The sequence below is a fragment of the Microtus oregoni genome, unplaced genomic scaffold (genome assembly GCF_018167655.1).
Source record: "Microtus oregoni isolate MIOR12 unplaced genomic scaffold, Mior012 000002F_ref0000024, whole genome shotgun sequence".
In the NCBI taxonomy this organism is placed as follows: domain Eukaryota; kingdom Metazoa; phylum Chordata; class Mammalia; order Rodentia; family Cricetidae; genus Microtus; species Microtus oregoni.
Genome location: NW_024543061.1, coordinates 24,294,011 through 24,313,090, shown reverse-complemented (window position 1 = coordinate 24,313,090; position 19,080 = coordinate 24,294,011). Strand labels below are relative to the sequence as shown.

General features: G+C 47.3%; 1 protein-coding gene across 1 annotated transcript in view; it reads right to left on the bottom strand.

The window, feature by feature from the left end:
* The window catches only part of Slc4a5 (solute carrier family 4 member 5), a 74,051-nt gene that overhangs the window by 8,089 nt on the left and 46,882 nt on the right, over nucleotides 1–19,080 (bottom strand). Inside the window, exons 16-20 of the mRNA XM_041680133.1 lie at nucleotides 17,295–17,495; nucleotides 10,654–10,767; nucleotides 6,840–7,001; nucleotides 5,949–6,127; nucleotides 4,483–4,555 (exon numbers count right to left, since the gene is read on the bottom strand). Coding sequence (XP_041536067.1) covers nucleotides 4,483–4,555; nucleotides 5,949–6,127; nucleotides 6,840–7,001; nucleotides 10,654–10,767; nucleotides 17,295–17,495 — 729 coding nt within the window. The remainder of the gene's footprint in view (nucleotides 1–4,482; nucleotides 4,556–5,948; nucleotides 6,128–6,839; nucleotides 7,002–10,653; nucleotides 10,768–17,294; nucleotides 17,496–19,080) is intronic.

Genomic DNA, 19,080 nt, shown 5'->3' with positions numbered 1-19,080 from the left:
GAGCAGACCTGAAGCCAGAGGATGGCGAGGGGAACCATGAGGGTGGAAGAGCTCTCCTCCAGCTTGGGTAGCCAAGCCAGCAGGCGGCTGCTTTCCAGGACTGGCTGCTCTCCCGGCCACTCAAAACCTATATGACATGGGTTACTCCTTCCAACAAGAGGGAAAGGTACACAATCTGGGCACTCCTCAATCCTACCAGATCCCTCCCATGTCTGCTTCAGCTGACAGCCACCAAAGGGGCTGGGAACCCTGGTGAGCTGAGCAGGAGCCTGCCTTGCTCTTGGGTAGTCCTGGGAGAACACTTTGGAAGGCACAAAGTTTGATATCAATGCTCACCAACTCTGACCACCCTGAGGTCGCCTAACTTATAGGTGCCGTTTGGTAATGTTGAGCTGGTGGCTGGAGGGATGGCACCAGCAGCCACATCAGGCGGCTCACAACCACCTATAACTCCAGCTCCAGGGGATCTCAGGCTCTCTTCTGACCTCCACGGGCATCTGCATTCACGCGTACATAGTCACACACAGACACACATCTGCATAATTTTTAAAAGTAAAATAAATCTTTAAAAGAAAAGAAAGTGCCAAGACATCCCAGCAAGCAAATGATCTCTTTTAAGTTAGACTGTTCAATATTTAACCACTAAGAAAGATTTGGATCCAGATGTTGTAAAGGCATTTGAGCTAAAAGTTAAAAGGGGATTCAGAGGGCCTTTGCATCTTCCTGCTAACCTTGTGAAAAGTGTCCTAATTATAAAACAACATAAAATGTCAATATGTTAGCACTATGTAAACTGCATTCAAAGTATGGGAGCAATTCAAAGAAAATCTTAAATAAAAATTAATAAGCCAGTATGATGGCTCATCTTTTTGTTTTTTTTTTTTTCATTTGTTTTGTTGGGTTTGTCTGTCTGTTTTGTTTTTCCAAGACAGGGATTCTCTCTGTGTAGCTCTGCCTGTGCTAGAACTTGCTTCATAGACCATGATGGCCTTGAACTCAGAGATCTGCTGGCCTCTGCCTCCCGAATACTGGGATTAAAGACGTGCGCCACCACCGCCTGGCATGGCTCATCTTTGTAATCCCAGCATTAAAGAGGCTGGGATGGCAGGACTGTGGAGAGTTTGAGACCAGCCTGGTCCACATCTTAAGTTCTAGGCCACTCAGGGTTACATAGAACAGAAGAACAAGGGCCGTGTGCTGAAGAGGTGGCTCAGTGACAGAGTGCTTAAAAGTGTGCTTTATTTTACTTGTATTCATTTAATCACATTTTAAAACATAATATGCTCGTTTTAAATTGATTTATTTTTATTTTATATGTATTTTTTTTAAATATTTATTTACTTATTATGTATACAATATTCTGTCTGTGTGTATGTCTACAGGCCAGAAGAGGGCACCAGACCTCATTACAGATGGTTGTGAGCCACCATGTGGTTGCTGGGAATTGAACTCAGGACCTTTGGAAGAGCAGGCAATGCTCTTAACCACTGAGCCATCTCTCCAGCCCCCTATTTTATATGTATTAATGTTTTTTTGCCTGCATGTATACACGGGCACAGCATGTATGCCTGGTGTTCACTGAGGCCAGAAGAGGGCATCAGGTCCTCTGGAGTTGGAGTTACAGATCTTTGTGAGTTGCCGTGTGGGTGCTGGGAACAAAACCCAGGTTCTCTGGTGTAGTAGGGTCTTTTTCTATGTGTTGCTTTCATTGGACAAATAAAGAAACTGCCTTGGCTTTTTGATAGGGCAAAATTTAGATAGGTGGAGTAGACCGAACAGAATGCTGGGAGAAAGTCAGCAGAGTCAGGCAGACGCCATGGCTCTCTTCTCCGAGATGGACACTGGTTAGACTCATGCTCGTAAGCCACAGTCAAGTGGCAATACACATAAATGGAGATGGGTTAAACTAATATGTGAGAGTTAGCCAATAAGAGGTTAGAACTAATGGGTCAGGCAATGTTTAAATGAATACAGTTTCTGTGTAATTATTTTGGGTAAAGCTAGTTGGGCAGCTGGGAGCCGGGTGGCGGGAAGCGGCCCGCCGCTCCTTTTACAACAGTTCTCTGCAAGAGCAACCAATGTTCTTAACCAATGAGTCATCTCTCTAGCTTCTGTTTGTTTTTTACATTGATTGATTGATTGTGTGTATATGTGTGTGTGTATTCCTGTGTGCAGGTCACTGAGCATGTATGAAGGTCAGTGGACAGCCTTCAAGGGTTGGTTCTCTCCATTGACCAGATAGTCCAGGGTATCAAACACAGATGGGTAGCCTTAGAAGCAGGTACAAAGGAACTCATGAACTATCTTATGGGCCTGCAGAGAACCTCTGTAAAATAAGCAAGCAGTAGCTGCCCATCTGTGTGTGGCCTATCATAGACAATGGAGACATTCCTCTGAAGGACCCAGTGGTGCACTGCCACATCCACGCTTGGCCCCCCCGGCGGCTCCCTGGCAGTCTGCTCGAGTTGAGGTGCCTGATTAGCCTCAAAGACCCCGTTCACTTTGTTCCTGGCGATGGTTTCTTGCGTTGGCTCTGCTATCTTTTTCTTCTGTTCTGTTTTTCTCTTGACAAAAACTTAATCTGTTCAAGGAACCAGGAAACGTTCCCAACGGCTCCTTGAATACGGAGGAACTGATGCGGCAGTCCCCTCCCTTGATTCAGGCCATTAATGTTATGATTAAGACTCTGGCTCGCTCTCTGGGGGAATTTACAGATACCCTAGAACAGAAAGGGCTCATGATAGGAGATTTGGTAGAGGATGGGTGAATTGTGAAGGAAAATGTATGGAATGGCATGAGTTACCATTTATGGAGAGGCTAGCCAGAATGAGAAACCCCTGGTGTATTTTAGATAGGAAGAAAGGCAAGATATTCTTGATAACATGAAGCCAGCCATTCGATATTGGAGCAAACCCTGGGGGTGGAATCCTGAAGAATGGTGTTTGGGTTACCTTGGTTACCTTGAGGGCAGATATGATTTAGGGCCATGAGAAAGCGCAGTTGGTTAATGGTGTGAGACGAATTTCAAAGAAAAGCTCTGCCCACCTGGCCCTGACCGCAAGACTTGCTGAGAATAATCAACTGCCTGTAATCATTTTTCTATGGAAGCTTTTATGTCTGCCAACTTCCTTCTGTAATCTCTTAAAAGTGATGCTTAAATTTTAGTAAAATTGCAACAGATTCAGATCTCATTAGAGTTGTGTCTGTCTGTCATTTGCCGAATCCCAGGTTCTCCTAAGCCTTCACCCCTGTCTTCGATCTCCAAGAGAGTCAGCCCATGGCAGCGCACCCACTGCTCGGATGTGCCCAGCATCTATTTTCAAGCCACAAACACTTGTCACAGTGAGTGAATTGGGTGCACCTGTCCATGCAAGACCACCTCAGAATCAGACTAAAAGGTGGAAGGAGGGAAGGGCAACGAAAGTGGACTAAGATTAATAGAAAGAAAAGTCTTGGGTGGTGGAGACGGCTTCTTAAGTAAAGCGCTTGCCATGTGATACACAGGGTCCTCAGCTTAAACCCCAGTACCAAGTGAAAAGACCAAGCGAGGAGGCAAACAGTTGTTACCCCAGCGCTGCAGAGGCAGAGGCGAGAGGAACCCTTGAGCTGGCTGGCCAGCCTAGCCAAATTGTGAGCTCTGGGTTCAGTGAGAGACCCCGGCTCCAACAAATAAAGTAGAGAAACCAAAGAGAGAGCTCAGGGGTTAAGAACACATACTGCTCCTGCAGAGAACCTGGGTTCAATTCTCAGCACCCATGTTGGGTGGCTCACAAACTCCAGGAGAACCTGACACCTCTGGCTTCCATGGATTGTCTCCATACTCAATCGCACACACGGGTGCACACATGCACATATGAAATGCATGTACACACACGAAGGAAAGTCTTGTGTAGGTAATGACAGATGGAAAGGACCATTGCTAGGCAATTGGATGTGGCAGAGAACAGGAGCAGTGAGCTCTGTCAGGACTACCTTCTTCCTGACTGGAACGCAGCTCTCTGGAGGGACACAGGCTTGAATACACCCCTGATACAGTGTCCTCTAGCGGTTGGGATGTGAGTAAGAAGGGTTTCAAAAATTTGAGGGAAAGTCACTTGTGTGCCCAAGGATACACAAGATGGAGAAGTAGAACTTGGGGGTTCCCCTTTGCAAAGTTCGCATTCAGAAAACGGGCAAAGCGAGAAGATCCGGAGTGAGCCCAAACCTTGGCAACGTAGACTGGCCAGCTCTGGAGATCCTTGACTAGGTAGCAACAGAACACTGCAGAACTCCCTGGGGGAAGAACACTCCCCAGAAAGGTGACAGTGGCTTCTGGAAGGGGTGGGGCAGAGCAGACATGACAGTAATAATGATAACAGACCACGTGGCATCACAGAAAACCCTGAACGATGAAACACCACTGTGGCCTGTTCACACCTTGCCTTTCTTACGGCTTGCAGGCCGGTGACCCTTGGGCTTGGGGGTGATGGGGCAGAGCCTCACCTTTAGAATTGGAGCCAGGAAGACGGAGATGCCTGTCAGGATGAAGACCATGATGCCAGTCACTCTCTGCTCCCTGGCGGAGATGAGCACACAGTCAGGGAGACCTGGAAGACACTCAGCGGCCATTCCCAGCTCCTTCAGCTCTTCTACTGGACTTGAAGCTTATTATGTCCAACACTGTGGACTTGAGGGGTTCTTTATTGGGCTCTGCCTTGCAGTCCAAGGCCTAGACTTTGTTAGGAAAGCCGGGCAGCACCTGACGTAGGCCAGGACATTTTGAGGAGTGTCAGGGAGGTCATTCAGTATAGGACCTAACAGTTGGGTGTTTGAGCTATATGGACTTAGGCTGACTCTTGGCTCTGCTATTTATGTGTGGGCATTAGGCAAGGCCAGGAACACTCAGAGCTGACCGCAGTGGAGATAATGGTGGAGGTGCTGCTATTGGGAGGTTGTAAAGGGCTTAGCACCCTGCTTAGGTGTTAATTTCCAACCCCTGGGAAACGTAGCTGCTGAAGATACGGGGAAGGAGCCTGGCTGCTCTCAGAGGAAGCAGCAGGAGCAGGTGCAAGTAGGCCCTGGCACAACCGGACTGGAGCTGTAGGCTCTGGGCAGCTTGCTTAGGCCCAGGAAGCGGACTGGGAAAGGGCTCTGCCATGGCTAATCTTGAGGACTTCAACCAAACAAAAGGGTCTCCCTCAAGGCATACCAGGTAGTTCATGTGTCCTAAGGACACGGGAAGTTCCCCGGGCAGCCATTTTGGAGAACACCAGGGTCTGACATGGGCCCCAGAGTGGCAGCAGACGGGCTTTGCTACATGAACCAGTTTGGGCTTGACGTGGGGCATGAACAGAGAGCAAGGAGAAGAACAGAAACGACAAGCCAGGGATTCGGGCTGGAATCCTGGCTGGATCCAGGTAGGCTCTCAAGAGGTATGGCGCTAAGCAGGATGTGAACCTCTAGAGGGTCTTGAGGAATGACAACAGGAGGGAGGGCAAGAAGAGGCCCCACGGTGGCCCCTGGGCAAGGCTCTAGAGCGGCAGTTCTCAACCTGTGGGCTGCAACCAGGCATTTGCCTCACCATTCCTAACAGCATCACAATTACAGTGATGGAGTAGCAATGAATGAATTTTATGTTGGGGGTCACCACAACGTGAGCAATTAAAGGGTCACAGCATTTGGAAGGTTTGAAAGCCATTGTTCTAGAGTGTTAGGGTGTGTGTGTGTGTGTGTGTGTGTGTGTGTGTATGTGTGTGTGTGTGTGTGTGTGTATGTGTGTGTGTGTGTTACTACTGGGGACTACAAAAAATATCACTTAGAATTGAATTTTCTTCTCTTTCCTTTAGAATATTCCTCAAGGGCTGTGGTTTCAGAGGCCATAGGGAAGGCCTTTCTTGCCCAAATACTTAGAGGAAAACCACGTTCTCTTCTCCTGAGCTATCCACTCCTTGTGTCTTGTTCTGTCCTACCTGACTCCCAGGAACTGAGGCTGCTCCCCCGGGGCACTGGTCTCAGTCTCCATCTTGAGGCTGTCGATGTGGGCAATGGAGATGACCGTGGCAGCCACATACCAGGGAAGCCCCGTGAAGGAGCACAGGGCCATGAGGATGCCCACCCAGAACAGGTCCAGATGGTAGCCCGCGGCCTTCTGCAGGACAGTGGGACAGGAGAAGAGTCTGGGAACCTGATCCTTCCCAAAGCAACCATTTCATGTTCAAGGGCTCCCCCTGCCTTCCAGACTGTATTCTGAGGGGGCTGCCCCACGGAGACATTCACCCTGGGGGCTTAAGAAGTGTTTGGGCTTCACTATCCCCAAGGCTGGCTTTAATTGCCACCTTGTCTAAAAAATTAGGCAAGGTACACAAGTTAAGAGAAGAGGGATGCCAGGCTTGGTAAAGCCCCAAATTTGGTCTCTGGGAAGAAGAGCTCATGCCCACTGGCCACAGTCTCTCTGCAGTTCTTAGATAAAGGACTCCAGCCTAGAGTGGCCCAGACAAGGTGGGGCAGTCAGTGGTGACTGAGCCTTCTCAGACCCAAAGGGGAGCTTCAGGACTTTCAGGAATCATGGAAATTCCTCTGTCTCCCGATTTTAGATCTATACGTGCATTGGCATGTGTGAGGTGCCCAAGTTTCACCGTCAGGAGGCACAAGCCAGAGAGACATTTTGAGGTGTATAGGGAGCTTGTGCCCAAGACCCAGCCTGGGCTTGCACCTGTTTCTCAGACCATGCCACCTTGATCCTGTTCAAGGACACATGTCTCTCACCAAAAGACACCAAACGTGGATTTAATCCATCTGCTCCAAGTTTGAAAAGAATGTTCTCCTCCATCCCCCCAGCTATGCTCCTGGCTCAGCCTTACCTTCAGCTTGTTCTCCTTCCGGTTGACAATGACAGCCGTGATCTGCTGGTCCATGAAGATCAGGATGGTCACCAGCAGGGCGGGCAGGATGCTCGCAGGGTACACCCACCAAGGGTTCTTCCCAAAAGGGGCAACAAACCAGCCTCGGTCAGGCCGTGTGGGCTGAGAGGAGGAAGTAGAGTGGCCTGATCCTCTCTCCCTTGTCCCAGACACTTGTCTGCCTCCCCACTCGTCCCATTCTTCTCCTTTTCTACCTGGAGGTACTTTTCAACTACGATATTTATTTCCCCTGTAAAGATGCTAAGAATCTCCACTTTAGAGAGAGTCACAGAGGCAGGCAGGCATGGGAAGGAGCTCAGACACACTGGGAATACAGAGCTACACAGAACACAGCAGCTGCAACACCCTGGGAAAACAGGTGAGGATCAGAGGGCCACCAGGAGGGCATGTGTCATCACTGGTCACACAAAGACAAATGGCAAGAATAAGGCCTGGCAGACCATAGCAACAAAGTATCTGATGGGCCAAGTGTCGTGGAGTATTATTTTAACTAAGCAAATACATACTATATTTGTTTATGCTGCGGAATACCACTTTACCTATGTGAAAGTCTGTTACACTTGTTTCTGCTGCCCTTGTTAACGAGGTAAAGGTGTGTTACGTTTGTTTATGCTGCATTTGTTTAATTAATAAAAAAAATGCCTTGCATTCAGTTCCTCTAGCCTGTTTAAAGTACCTGATTGATCTAATAAAAAGCTGAAGGGCCAATGGCTAGGCAGGAGAGGGATAAGTGGGGCTGGAGGCCAGAAAGGATGAGTAGGAGGAGAGAGAAGAAGAGGAGGAGGAGAATGAGGGAGAAAGAGAAGGAGAGAGACACTCTCAGGGCCCGAGACCAGGCAGCTGACAGTCAGACAGACACAAGAAGCAGTGAAAGTAGGCCATACAGAAAGACAGAAAGGTAAAAAGCCCCGAGGCAAAACATAGATGAAGAGAAACAGGATAATTTAAGTTGTGAGAGCCAGCAAGAAATAAGAGCTAAAATAGGTTGAGCATTCTTGACTAATAAGAAGATTCTGTGTCTTGATTTGGAAGCTGGTTGGTGGCCCAAGAGAAAAAGCCTGCGACAGCCTAGTGCTGCCTCTGCAAAGCCATCTGCCTAAGGAGCCCTGAGGGCTGTCTTAAAAAGTCAAACGTCAGAGCTGGACAGTGGTGGCACACGCCTTTAATCCCTCCACTTGGGAGGCAGAGGCAGGCGGATCTCTGTGAGTTCGAGTCCAGCCTGGTCTACAAGAGCTAATTCCAGGACAGACTCCAAAGCCACAGAGAATCCATCTCAAAAAAAAAAAAAAAAAAAAAAAAAAAAAAAAAAAAAAAAAAAAACAAAGCCGGGCGGTGGTGGCGCACGCCTTTAATCCCAGCACTAGGGAGGCAGAGGCAGGTGGATCTCTCTGGGAGTTCAAGGCCAGCCTGGTCTACAAGAGCTAGTTCTGGGAGAGGCACCAAATCTACAGAGAAACCCTGCCTCGAAAAACAAAACAAAACAAAAAAAAAAACAAAAAAAACAAAACAAAGTCAAACATCAGTTCAGACTTGTGTGTCAAGAATGTGTACAGAGGTGGTCATTTAAGAGAAAGAGGTGTGTGGTGTGCTTGAGCGTGTGTGCACGTGTGTGTGTGTGCGCATATATGTGTGTGGTGTGCATGTGAGCATGCAAACCCAGAGCAGTATTATCCGATGTCTTCTGTTGCTCAGCCTTCATCGCTCTGATTCACAGCCTCTCACGGACACAGCTCACCATTTGGGCCAGCTAGGCTGGCCAGCCAGTGAGCACCCAGACTCAGCCCGTCTCTGCCCTCTGATGGGTGGCTGGCAAACACAGCCATGCCTGGTTTTTGCTGTGGGTGCTGGAGGTTCAAACTCAGATGCTCCTGTCTTCAGAGCAAGGGGTCTTACTTGTGGAGCTGTCCCCCAACTTTCAGAAACCAGTGCTTTTATATTAAGGCTAACATGACTTCAAACAGGTTCTAGACATGGATTCCCTGCTTTGGTTGGATAGCTCGTGCATTTGGGAGGGTTTGTGTTTAGCTGTAAACAAACCATCAATTCTGAATGGGTAATTTTTTTCTCCTTTTTAATTATAATTTGAGGCCAGGCATAGTGGTGCACACCTTTAATCCCAGCACTAGGGAGACAGAGGTAGGTGGGACTCTGAATTGGAGACCAGCCTAGTCCACAGAGTGAGTACCAGGATAGTCAGTGTGGCACAGAAAAATCTGTCTCGGAAAAAAAAAAATCTCACACATAGACGCAAAATTACATTTTGGACGTGAGTCATGAAAGAAGATGCAAATGAACTGCCTTTCTACTTTTAACTCTACCGTGGATATTTTTGGTTTTGGTTATAGTTAGCTGCATAAAAATATATTTGATGGTAAAATGTAAAATCAAACAAGGAACTCCACAGCTTCAGAGTGACTAATTTGGCTATACAGAAGTCTGTTGAGATGGGTGGACTTTGGGGCTGGCTAATCTTACTGTGTAATTTTTTTCCAAGTTCTTTAAAGTTTTTATAAATTTTTTAATTGTATCTTATGTGTGTATGTGTGTACTTGTGCCACAGTGCATGTGTGGTGGTCAGAGAACAACCTGTGGGAGTTGATTCCCTCTTCTACTGGTGCACCCCAGGGATTGAACTCAGGCTGTCAGCCATGGCGGTGAGCGCCTCTACCCACTGAGGCGTCTCACCAGCCCCTAAGGAGCAACTTTTGAATCACAGACCTCAGCTTTAAGCATGCCCAGCATCGTGTAGAGAGCTCATTAAAGGGTCTACCTCAGCGTTTCAGATTGATTATACAGGTCTAGGATAGGACTAAGAATCTGTATTAGAGCTGGGTGGTGGTGGCGCATGCCTTTAGTCTCAGCTCAGGAGGCACAGGCAGGCTGATCTCTGTGAATTCAAGGCCAGCCTGGGCTACAGAGTGAGTTCTAGGACGGCCAGGACTACCAGGACTATTACACAGAGAAACCCTGTCTCCACAAACAAAGAAGGATTTTTAATTTCTTCTTCTTCTTTTCCTTTTTTAAATGAGACAAGGTGTCACTATATAATCTTTTGCATCCTGAAACTCACTATGTAAACCACGCTGGCCTCAGACTCCCACCTGCTTCTGACTCCCTTGGCCAAGTGATGGGACTAAAGGTGTGTGCCACTACATCCGGCAGAGAATCTGCAGTTTTCAGTTCCTTCCTACCTACCCTCAGGAACTAGGGCTGCTCCCCCGGGGACACTGGTATCTCTCTCCACCCCCAGGAACTAGGGCTGCTCCCCCTGGGCACTGGTCTCTGTCTCCATCTTGAGGCTGTTGATGTGGGCGATGGAGATGACCGTGGCAGCCACATACCAGGGGAGCCCCGTGAAGGAGCACAGGGCCACAAGGATGCCCACCTGTAAGTAACACTACACCACCAGTACAGGGTCCGCACTTGGGGGTCGACCATTCTAAGGGATCACTTTGGACAGGTCTCAGGTGGCCCAGTTTGTGATGGCCACAGTTGGGGGATCTGAAAGCTTCCCACACAGCGTGAGGCTTCCTCTGGCTTGGAGAGCAGAGTCCAGCCTTCCCCACTCTGAAGGTCCACAGGCCCACGTTACATGTCTGCACCTACCTCTTGAGTGACCACCCTGGGGGGAACACACAAAGGGCTAGAACACACATAAGGATCTCTGGGCTGAGAGGGGAAAGTTTGAAGAGCACAGCTGAGAAGCTTGAAAGCAGGAGGCGGGCAGAGTGACTGCCCAGGGCAGGGAGCAAACCTTGATGACGTTAGGCACATGCAGCTTGGGGGTTTGCAGGCCAAAACAGGCGTCGATGCCACAAAATAGCAAGATGGAGAAAACAATGGAGAAGTCAGCCACCAGGGTCCGGACCTGCAGAGCAGAAATGGGGGAGTGAGCGCGGTCGGCAGGCCTGGTCTTGGATCAGTGACCTTGGTGAGCACGTCAGCAAGCCTGGGCTTACAGCTTGGATCAGCGACCTTGGGGATAGCCGCCATCTACCTCTCTAGGCCTCAGTTTCTTCTCCTGCACAGTGGAGATGATATGGCACCACCTTGGAGGTAGCAGTCGAGAGAACTTGGGAGGATTTGGCCAGAGTGACAACCCTTGCTGAGGTCATACTCTGATATAAATAAATAAATGAATAAATAAATAAATAAAAATAAAAATGAATAAATAGATGGCTGACTTTGGCCTCCCAGCATGTGGGTGAGTTGAACTCACCAGGAAATCCTAGCTCCTCCAACCACGCTGACAGATCGTTGTACCCCACCTGGGCTGAGAGGGACCCCCTTCCATTCCATGGGGGACCCTTGACTACTCTCAGACCTATCTGCTAAGAGTCTCCAGTCTCTGGCTGTTTTCAGAAGGCCGTTCCTCACCATGGACCTGCTCTCGTCCTTTTGAAACCAGTGCCCCCCAGGGTCTACTTGTTGTCTTTTTCTGTCTTTTCAGAGAAAGTGGCACACGTGTTCTTTGTGTGGAAAGGAACCCGCGGGGACACGTCACAGCTCAGCATGCTCACACTGTTAAAGCACCTCCCACCTACCCGAGTGTCCCTGAAGGAGGACAAGGTTGACATCAGTCGAAACTGACGTTTCAAGCGTCTGTGGGAGAGAGCCAGGGATGCTAAAGAGACACACAGACATCCCAGGTCGCAGAACTGTGGCTGAGCACCAGAGCAGATGACTGACGGCCCCCTCTGCGCCTCTCTGTACCACCACTGGCTGGAGCTGAGCTCTGACATTCTGTTTATGGAAACCGCTTGAGGGTGGAGGTAGACGCAGCACACAGACTTTATCTCCCCCCCCCCAACCCTTTCTGGTTTGCTATTCAAACAGCAGGTAACTGGTTAAAATTCGCATAACTGGGGGGGGGGCATATCTCCACCCCACTCACTTGTTCTCACCTGGTAGGTCCTACCTTCCATATATACCCACACTTGGTTTTAGTTCTTGAAGTCTCTTCCGTGGCAATCAACACACAGCTTCATACTTTAAAACAATTGTTTGTATATTTTTACTACTGTCTGCGTGGGTGAACAATGGGGGGGGCGGGGCACACAGGCCACAGTGTTCACGTGGAGGTCAGAGAGCAAGATTGAGGATTCACTTCTCCCAGCTTTATATGGGTTCTGGGATCGGGCCCAGTGTGCTGAGCCATCTAACGGACTTTCGTGGTTTGAATTACTAATTAAAAGACCCTACTCCCCATATTGGGTCACCTTGCCCGGCCTTAATACATGGGGAGGTGTCTAGTCTTTTTTTTTTTTTAACTCATTCATGGGGTAGAATTGCAATCCCTGATCCCCATCACAAATGGGGTTCAATGGGTTAGCTGCGCCTGAAGGCGGAGGGTAAGTATATGCTGAGCCAGTCAGCCCCAGACATCTAAGGGCATCACAGACCTGTTGTGCTCAATCTCGGGTGGCTGAATGCCACTTGTCCCTTAAGAAGTGAGGTGTTTGGTCTTGCTGCAACTTGATAGGCCATGTTTTGTTGATATCCACAGGAGAGATCCTGAACAGAAAGGGAGGAGGAGTGGATTGGGGACTGGGAACAGAGGGAGGATATGGGGAGGGACTGGGAGCAGAGCAAGAAGGGTAAACTCCGGCCGAGATGTAAAATGAATTTTTTTTTTTTAAAAAGCACCACCTATAGGAGAGGGTTTAGATTGATTTATGCTGTCCTTCCTGCTCATTCCAAACCCTGGGGAGTTAGTTTAAAATTCCTTCCATGAACTGCCTCTGCTGTTTGTATTACATCACTGCCTCCAGTTTGTGCCAGGGCCTTTAATCCACTATCACAGCAGGTGGCATTGCTGCCCTGCCCTGCCCTGCCCTGGCCACCACCTCTCTCCTGCTCTGACCCCTTCTGCTTGTGACACCTGCACTCTGATCTCTGTAGTCAAGTGGATACTTTTTGTGAAAAGATTTTCTAATTTTAAATTGTGTGTGTGTGTGTGTGTGTGTGCATAAGTGCCGTGCTCACAGAGGCCAGGCAGTTGTGAACGCCTGATTTGTGTACTGGGAACTGGACTCAGGGCTTCTGTAAGAGTAATAAATGATCTGAACTGCTCAGCCATCTCTGATATATGTATTTTTTTGTTTTTACTTATTACATTAAAAAATACCAATCCAATTTCCCACTCCCTCCCCACCTCCCATTCCTTCTACACACCCTCTCACCCCACCCCCCTCTAATCTTAAGCGATGGTAAGGCATTTTGCTTTGTGAAAGGTCCAAGGCCCTCCCTACTCCATCTAGGCTGAGTATGTATTTTTAAGACAGGGTCTCTCTACATAACGCTGGCTGTCCTGGAACTCACTATGTAGACCAGGCTTGTCCTTAAACTCACAGGGGTCCGTCTGTCTCCTGAGTGCTGGGATGAAAGGTGAGATCCGCCTGTCTCCTGAATGCTGGGATGAAAGGTGTGTGCTGCCATGCCTTGCTCCATTTTGATTCTAATAGTTTAAATATATAAAATTGGTCACAGCACAGTCGAGATGCACAGCAGTAGCTGCTTCTTTCCTTATAATCGCAGCACCCAGATCAAAGAATTATTAAGCTAAACAATATGAACTTGGCCATTTTGTCAAATCCAGGTAATTTCACATGGTCTAACCTAATACAAAGATGGACATAATACCAAACAATGTACTTTCTTCGGCCTTAAGAAATAAAAAATTTTGGGTGGGGGTGGTGCACACCTTTAATTCCAGCACTTGAGAGGCAGAGGCAGTGGAATCTCCAAGTTAGTGACCAGCCTGGTCTACAGAGTGAGTTCCAGGACATCCAGGGCTAAATAAAGAAACCCTGTCTTAAAAAACCAAAAATAAAAAATAAAATAGAAATAAATTTTTTTCTGGGTGTGGTGGCCAGCCTGATCTACATGGTAAGTTCTAGAACAGTCGAGGCTATAGAGAGAGACCAGTCTCAGGAAAGAGAGAGAGAGAGAGAATTCTACATTTTGTTGGTATCTTTCGCCCTCAGTGGCATTTTGCACTCTACAGAAAACTACCGACAATTTTATCTCATTCAAGAAAATATAGTTTTGTTTGGTGCAGTTAAAAATTTCACATAAATGGTAACATATTATTGGTAATCTTCTGACACTTCCTCTCTTTTTTTAAGACTTACTTACTTTTATTATATATACCTGCACATCAGATAGATCTCACTAGAAGGCTGTGAGCCACCATGTGGTTGCTGGGAATCGAACCCAGAACCTCTGGAAGAGCAGCCAGTGTTCTAAACCTCTGAGCCATCTCTCCAGCCCCCTGACACTTCCTTTATTTGTTCAACATTATTCTTGTGACATTTTTCCTGGTAGAAAGAGCGATGTATGTTAATTGTAACAATGGTTCCATGATTGTTTCCTGTTTATTTATTTTAAAATTATTTTTATGTGTATAGGTGTTTTGTCTGTGTGTATGAGTGTACTGTATGCATGCCTGGTGCTCAAGGAGGCCAGAAGGGAGTGTTGAATTCCCTGGAACTGAAGTTACCAACAGCTGTGAGCCACCACGTGGGTGCTGAGAACCCATAACTATTGATCCATTTATCTATTGTACTGTAAGTTGATTCAGATTAGTCAATGTGTCCCTCCTGCTTTGGAAAGCTGATGCAGGAGAATTGTCATGAGTCTGAGACCAGTGGAACTATAGGCTAAGTGAGACCCTGTTTCAAATTAAAAAACAACAACACTGATTACTTTCATTTTTCCCTCCTAGAATCGATGTTCTTGTGACAACTGTTCATGTGTGAGACTCCCTGGAGTGTACACCAGGGTGTGGAGGTGACGGCCCGAGGACCGTGTCATTTTCAGCTCCGTCCATGGCTGGCACTCCTGAACAGCGCTTTCCATCTGCAGTCCCTGGTATTCAACTTTACTTTCACCAATCTTATGAGTACCAACCACATCAGTCTTGTTTTTCTCCAGGAGGCAACAAAACACCTTTTTTTTCTTTTTTAAAAAAATGTTTGTGCGTGTGTGTGCGTGCGTGTACAAACGACAGCTCGTGTGTGTGGAGGTCACAGGACAGTTTATGGGAGATGGTTCTCTCCTTCTACCATGTGGGCCCCAGGGATGCAACTTAGGTCACTAGTCTTGGATGCAAGCACCTTTACCTGCTAAGTCTTTCCGCTGGTTCCTAACTTTGGTGAAATTTAGAATGGCACTAAAGTTCAGCTAGAAATGCAAGGGCAATGATGATGTTACTGGAAAAAGACAGAGAAGAACTTGGTCTATAAGACGATACTTTTCATAAAGTGTAGAGTTGAGGACTGTGGTACTGGCATATAAACAAGCCAGTGAAATGGAAGAAAAACAAACCAGAAGGGACACTGTTGTGCAGGAACACATGAGACATGGCAAAGGATGATTTGCAAAACAGTACAGAAAACAATGCTCTTTAAAAGCAAAAACAGAAACTGGGACAATGAGCCATTTATACAAAACACAAAGCGTCACTATCTCCCATTAGACATCAGAATCGCTTACGATGGATCGCAGAGCAAACACGAAAGGCAAACCAGGCTTTAAGAGATGACATGGGGTTTCCGTCAGTGTTTTCTAAAAGGGAGATTTGGCTGTTTGATTACAGCAAAACTGAGACTTCTGTTCATCAGCAGCTACCATGAGCCAAGTCAAAGAGCGGGAGAGGCTGGGAGAAGGAGACTCGGCAGTTAAGAGCACTGGCCACTCTTGCTAAGGTTTGCTTCCCAGAACATACATGGTGGCTCACAACAATCTGTAACTCCAATTCTATCAGATCAGATGCCCCTTATCTAGTTTCTTTGGACACTGCATGCATGTGGTGAACATACATACACACAGGCAAAGCATTCATACACATAAATAAAACAAATGAGTCTTAAAAACAACCAAGAAATTTAAAAGGGGCCTAGCAAGAAGGCTCAGTAGGTAACCCTGAGGACCTGAGTTTTACTCCCAGGACCCACATGGTGGGAGGGAAGGAGTGACCCCCTACAGATTGTCCTCTGACCTTCAATACATGAGCACAATATATGTACGCACACAAACAAATTAAAATAAAAAATAAAAAATAAAAAAAAAGTAATAGCAAATTTTTAAAAGACTCAAAGAGCCAGTTAACAGAATGGAAACAGGTCTTTGCAACACATACATCACAAGAAAGAGAGTACACATCACATAGAAACCAAACTCGACAGAAAACATGACAGTTGAAACAGAATATTTCCAAGAACAAAGCCAACTTGGCTATATGGCCAATAAACACACGGTAAGGTGTTTTGTTGCTGCTGCTGTTTTACTTTATCAGTCACCAGGGGATAAAAGATTTAGAAACACAAGGAGTTTAGAAGCAAAAGGCCAAGAGGAAAACACCAGGTGCTGTCATGGGAATCTGGACCTTTCCGCCTCCAAAGTCTTGTTTGCTGTTGTTTGATTTTCAATACTGGAGATTAAATCTAGAGCCTCATCTAGGCATGGTGGTGCATGCCTTTAGTCCTAGCACTTAGGAGGCAAAGGCAGGTGGATCTCTGTGAGTTCAAGACCAGCCTGATCTACAAAGTTCCAGAACAGCCAGGGCTATTACACAGAGAAACCCTGTCTCATCTTGAAAAATACCAAAAGGAAGAAAGAAATCAATCAATCAATCTAGGGCCTCCTGCATGACAGATAAGCACTCTGATCTATATTCCTAACCCTCTTTTAAAAACTTGAATCTTATTCTTAAACATGTATTTTTGTTATTTCTTGTGTGTGTGTGTGTGTGTGTGTGTGTGTGTGTGTGTGTGTGTGTGTAACTGAATGGTATTATGGGCCTCTGGTGGCAAGTGAGGGCATCCTGTCCCCCTGAAGCTGAAGTTACAGACAGTTGTGAATCACACAATGTGTGTGCTGGGATCTAAACTCAGGTCCTCTGGGAGAGCAGCAGATGTTCTTAACTATGGAGCTATCTTTTTAGCCCCTTCATTTTCTTTTGAGATAGGATGTATGTTTCCCAGGCTGGCTTTGAATTTATGATCCTCCTGCCTTAGTCTCTGTGGAGCTGTGATTATACGCTTGGACCACAGGACTGGGCAAAGTTTGTGCTCTTAATTTGTATAAATTCCTCTGGTCAGAGCATCCTTGGCGGTCATCTTTTCAGATAGCGCCCCCTGGAAAGACTGCATGGGGGTGTTCCTTTAAACACACACACACACACACACACACATGCATAGGTGCCATTGGCCCCCACTGTGGAGGTCAGAGAAGGATGTGTGGGAGCAGATTCTCTTCTTTCACCGTGTGGGTCTTGGGGATACACAGGCTGTCAGTGGTAGTGAACTGTACCTACAGAGCCGTCTCACTGAGTTGAGCCTCCCTTACGAACACCCAGGATGGAAGTTCTGCCTACCTGCAGGGGATTCTTACCTTGGTAGGAAAGTAGCGGCTGAATTTGAATTTCTTCAGGGTCAAGGTCATGGAGTAAGTCCCAAAGAAAAGGATGAAGGACATGAGGGCCAGGTCTGGGATGAACCGGCAGGAGTTCCCGAGCAGGCGCCCACCGTAGCTCAGACACTCTTTCTTGCTCAGCAAGGACCAATCCAGCGCTGTGAGGTTAAGGGGGGTGTACTTGGAGACCAAGCACAGGAGAAAAGGGGTCAGGACCCTCCTTTAGACAGTGTGTCCTTCTCCCTGTGGCCCTGGGTAAGCTTAAAACCTACCAAACCTTTGAGGGTCCCTAGCCCTCCTCTCCTGTCCATGATGATGCCCTTAGTAGCAGAATGGTGTCCCTGGGGCAGGCTGTTTAAAGGACAAACAGGCAGTTCCCCAGGAAGGTTAGGGACTGTTTCTTCAGTGTGTTCTGAGCTATGTGGTTTTTTTTTTTAAACATTTTTATGGTTTATTTAACTTTATTTTATGTGCATTGGTGTGAAGTGTCAGATCCCCTGGAACTGATCTTCAGACAGTTGTGAGCTGCCATGTGGGTGCTGGGAATTGAACCCAGGTCCTCTGGAAGAGCAGTCTGTGCTCTTAACCACTGAGCCATCTCTCCAGCCCCCTGAGCTATGTGGTTTTGACAGCAGTAGGAAGATGCTTTCTCCTTCCTCCCACAGGTCTGTCTCCCGTTCCAGGCCAAGAGCCATGGTGCTACTGATGCTGCCTTCCTGGAGACAGTGTCTCTTCCTTTCTCTATGCATATCCTCATTATTTCCTTCTTGGGTCATTCCAACCACTTCCTTCCTTGGTGTCGCAGATGCTAAAATTTAGAGACTACTAAACAGTGAATATATATATACACACATATACATATATATATGTATGCTTTGTAACTGTTGGCTTCACATACGTGGATTTAAGCAGTTGCAAATAAAAATATTAATTGCATCTGTCTTAAGCGTGCATTCATTCTCCCTCCGTTCTTGACTCACTGCCTCAAGCCTCTGCAGCTTTGACTTCCTTGCAGTGATGGACTGTAGCCTGGAACTGGGAGCTGAATAAACCCCTTTCTGCCTTAAAGCTGCTTTCTTTTGCCAGATGTTTTATCACGCTGAGCGGAAGGGAAAGGGGTTGGGAGTTAGTCGAAGCCATTGTAAAAGGCCTCACATGCCTTTCCGCTTAGAAACTCTTAGAAACCTGAGCCTGCTCTGCTGAGTGGCCAAGGAGTGAAAAAGCCATGCAAAGACTCAGACCCAACCATCCCAGCTGGCCCTCTGAGGCCAGCTCCCAGCACTTAACACATAATAGGCACCAGAGAGTAAGCACTGCCTGCCTCTGCCCTCCTCAAGGTCTGAGATTTGAAGTTTTTGGCTATGTAGTCAACTGAGATGGACATAGACTGAGCCATTGGCTGCCTGCGCAGGGGAATGTAAGCATCCTTAGGGACACTCGAAGCATCCAAGGCTGCGCCAAGGCCTACATGCGACCCTTTACCTGGATTTTAACTTTGCATCCTTCAATCTACTTAGGCTGGGAGAGGCCTGAAAGCCACCACTTTCCGTTGTTTGGGAAGGCAGACCCATGGGGGACCGTGGAGACAAATGGGTGCCAAGGACAGGTCAAGTTCATGGGGGGGGGTGATAAACTTCTGGGTCTGAGAGTGCACAGTTGGATAGGAACTGGGGGTTCCTGGGAGAACAAGCTACAACCTGTGTATGTGTATAGCTCTGGTCACATTTATCGCCTCTGGGCACCCACACATTGTATTGTATTTCTG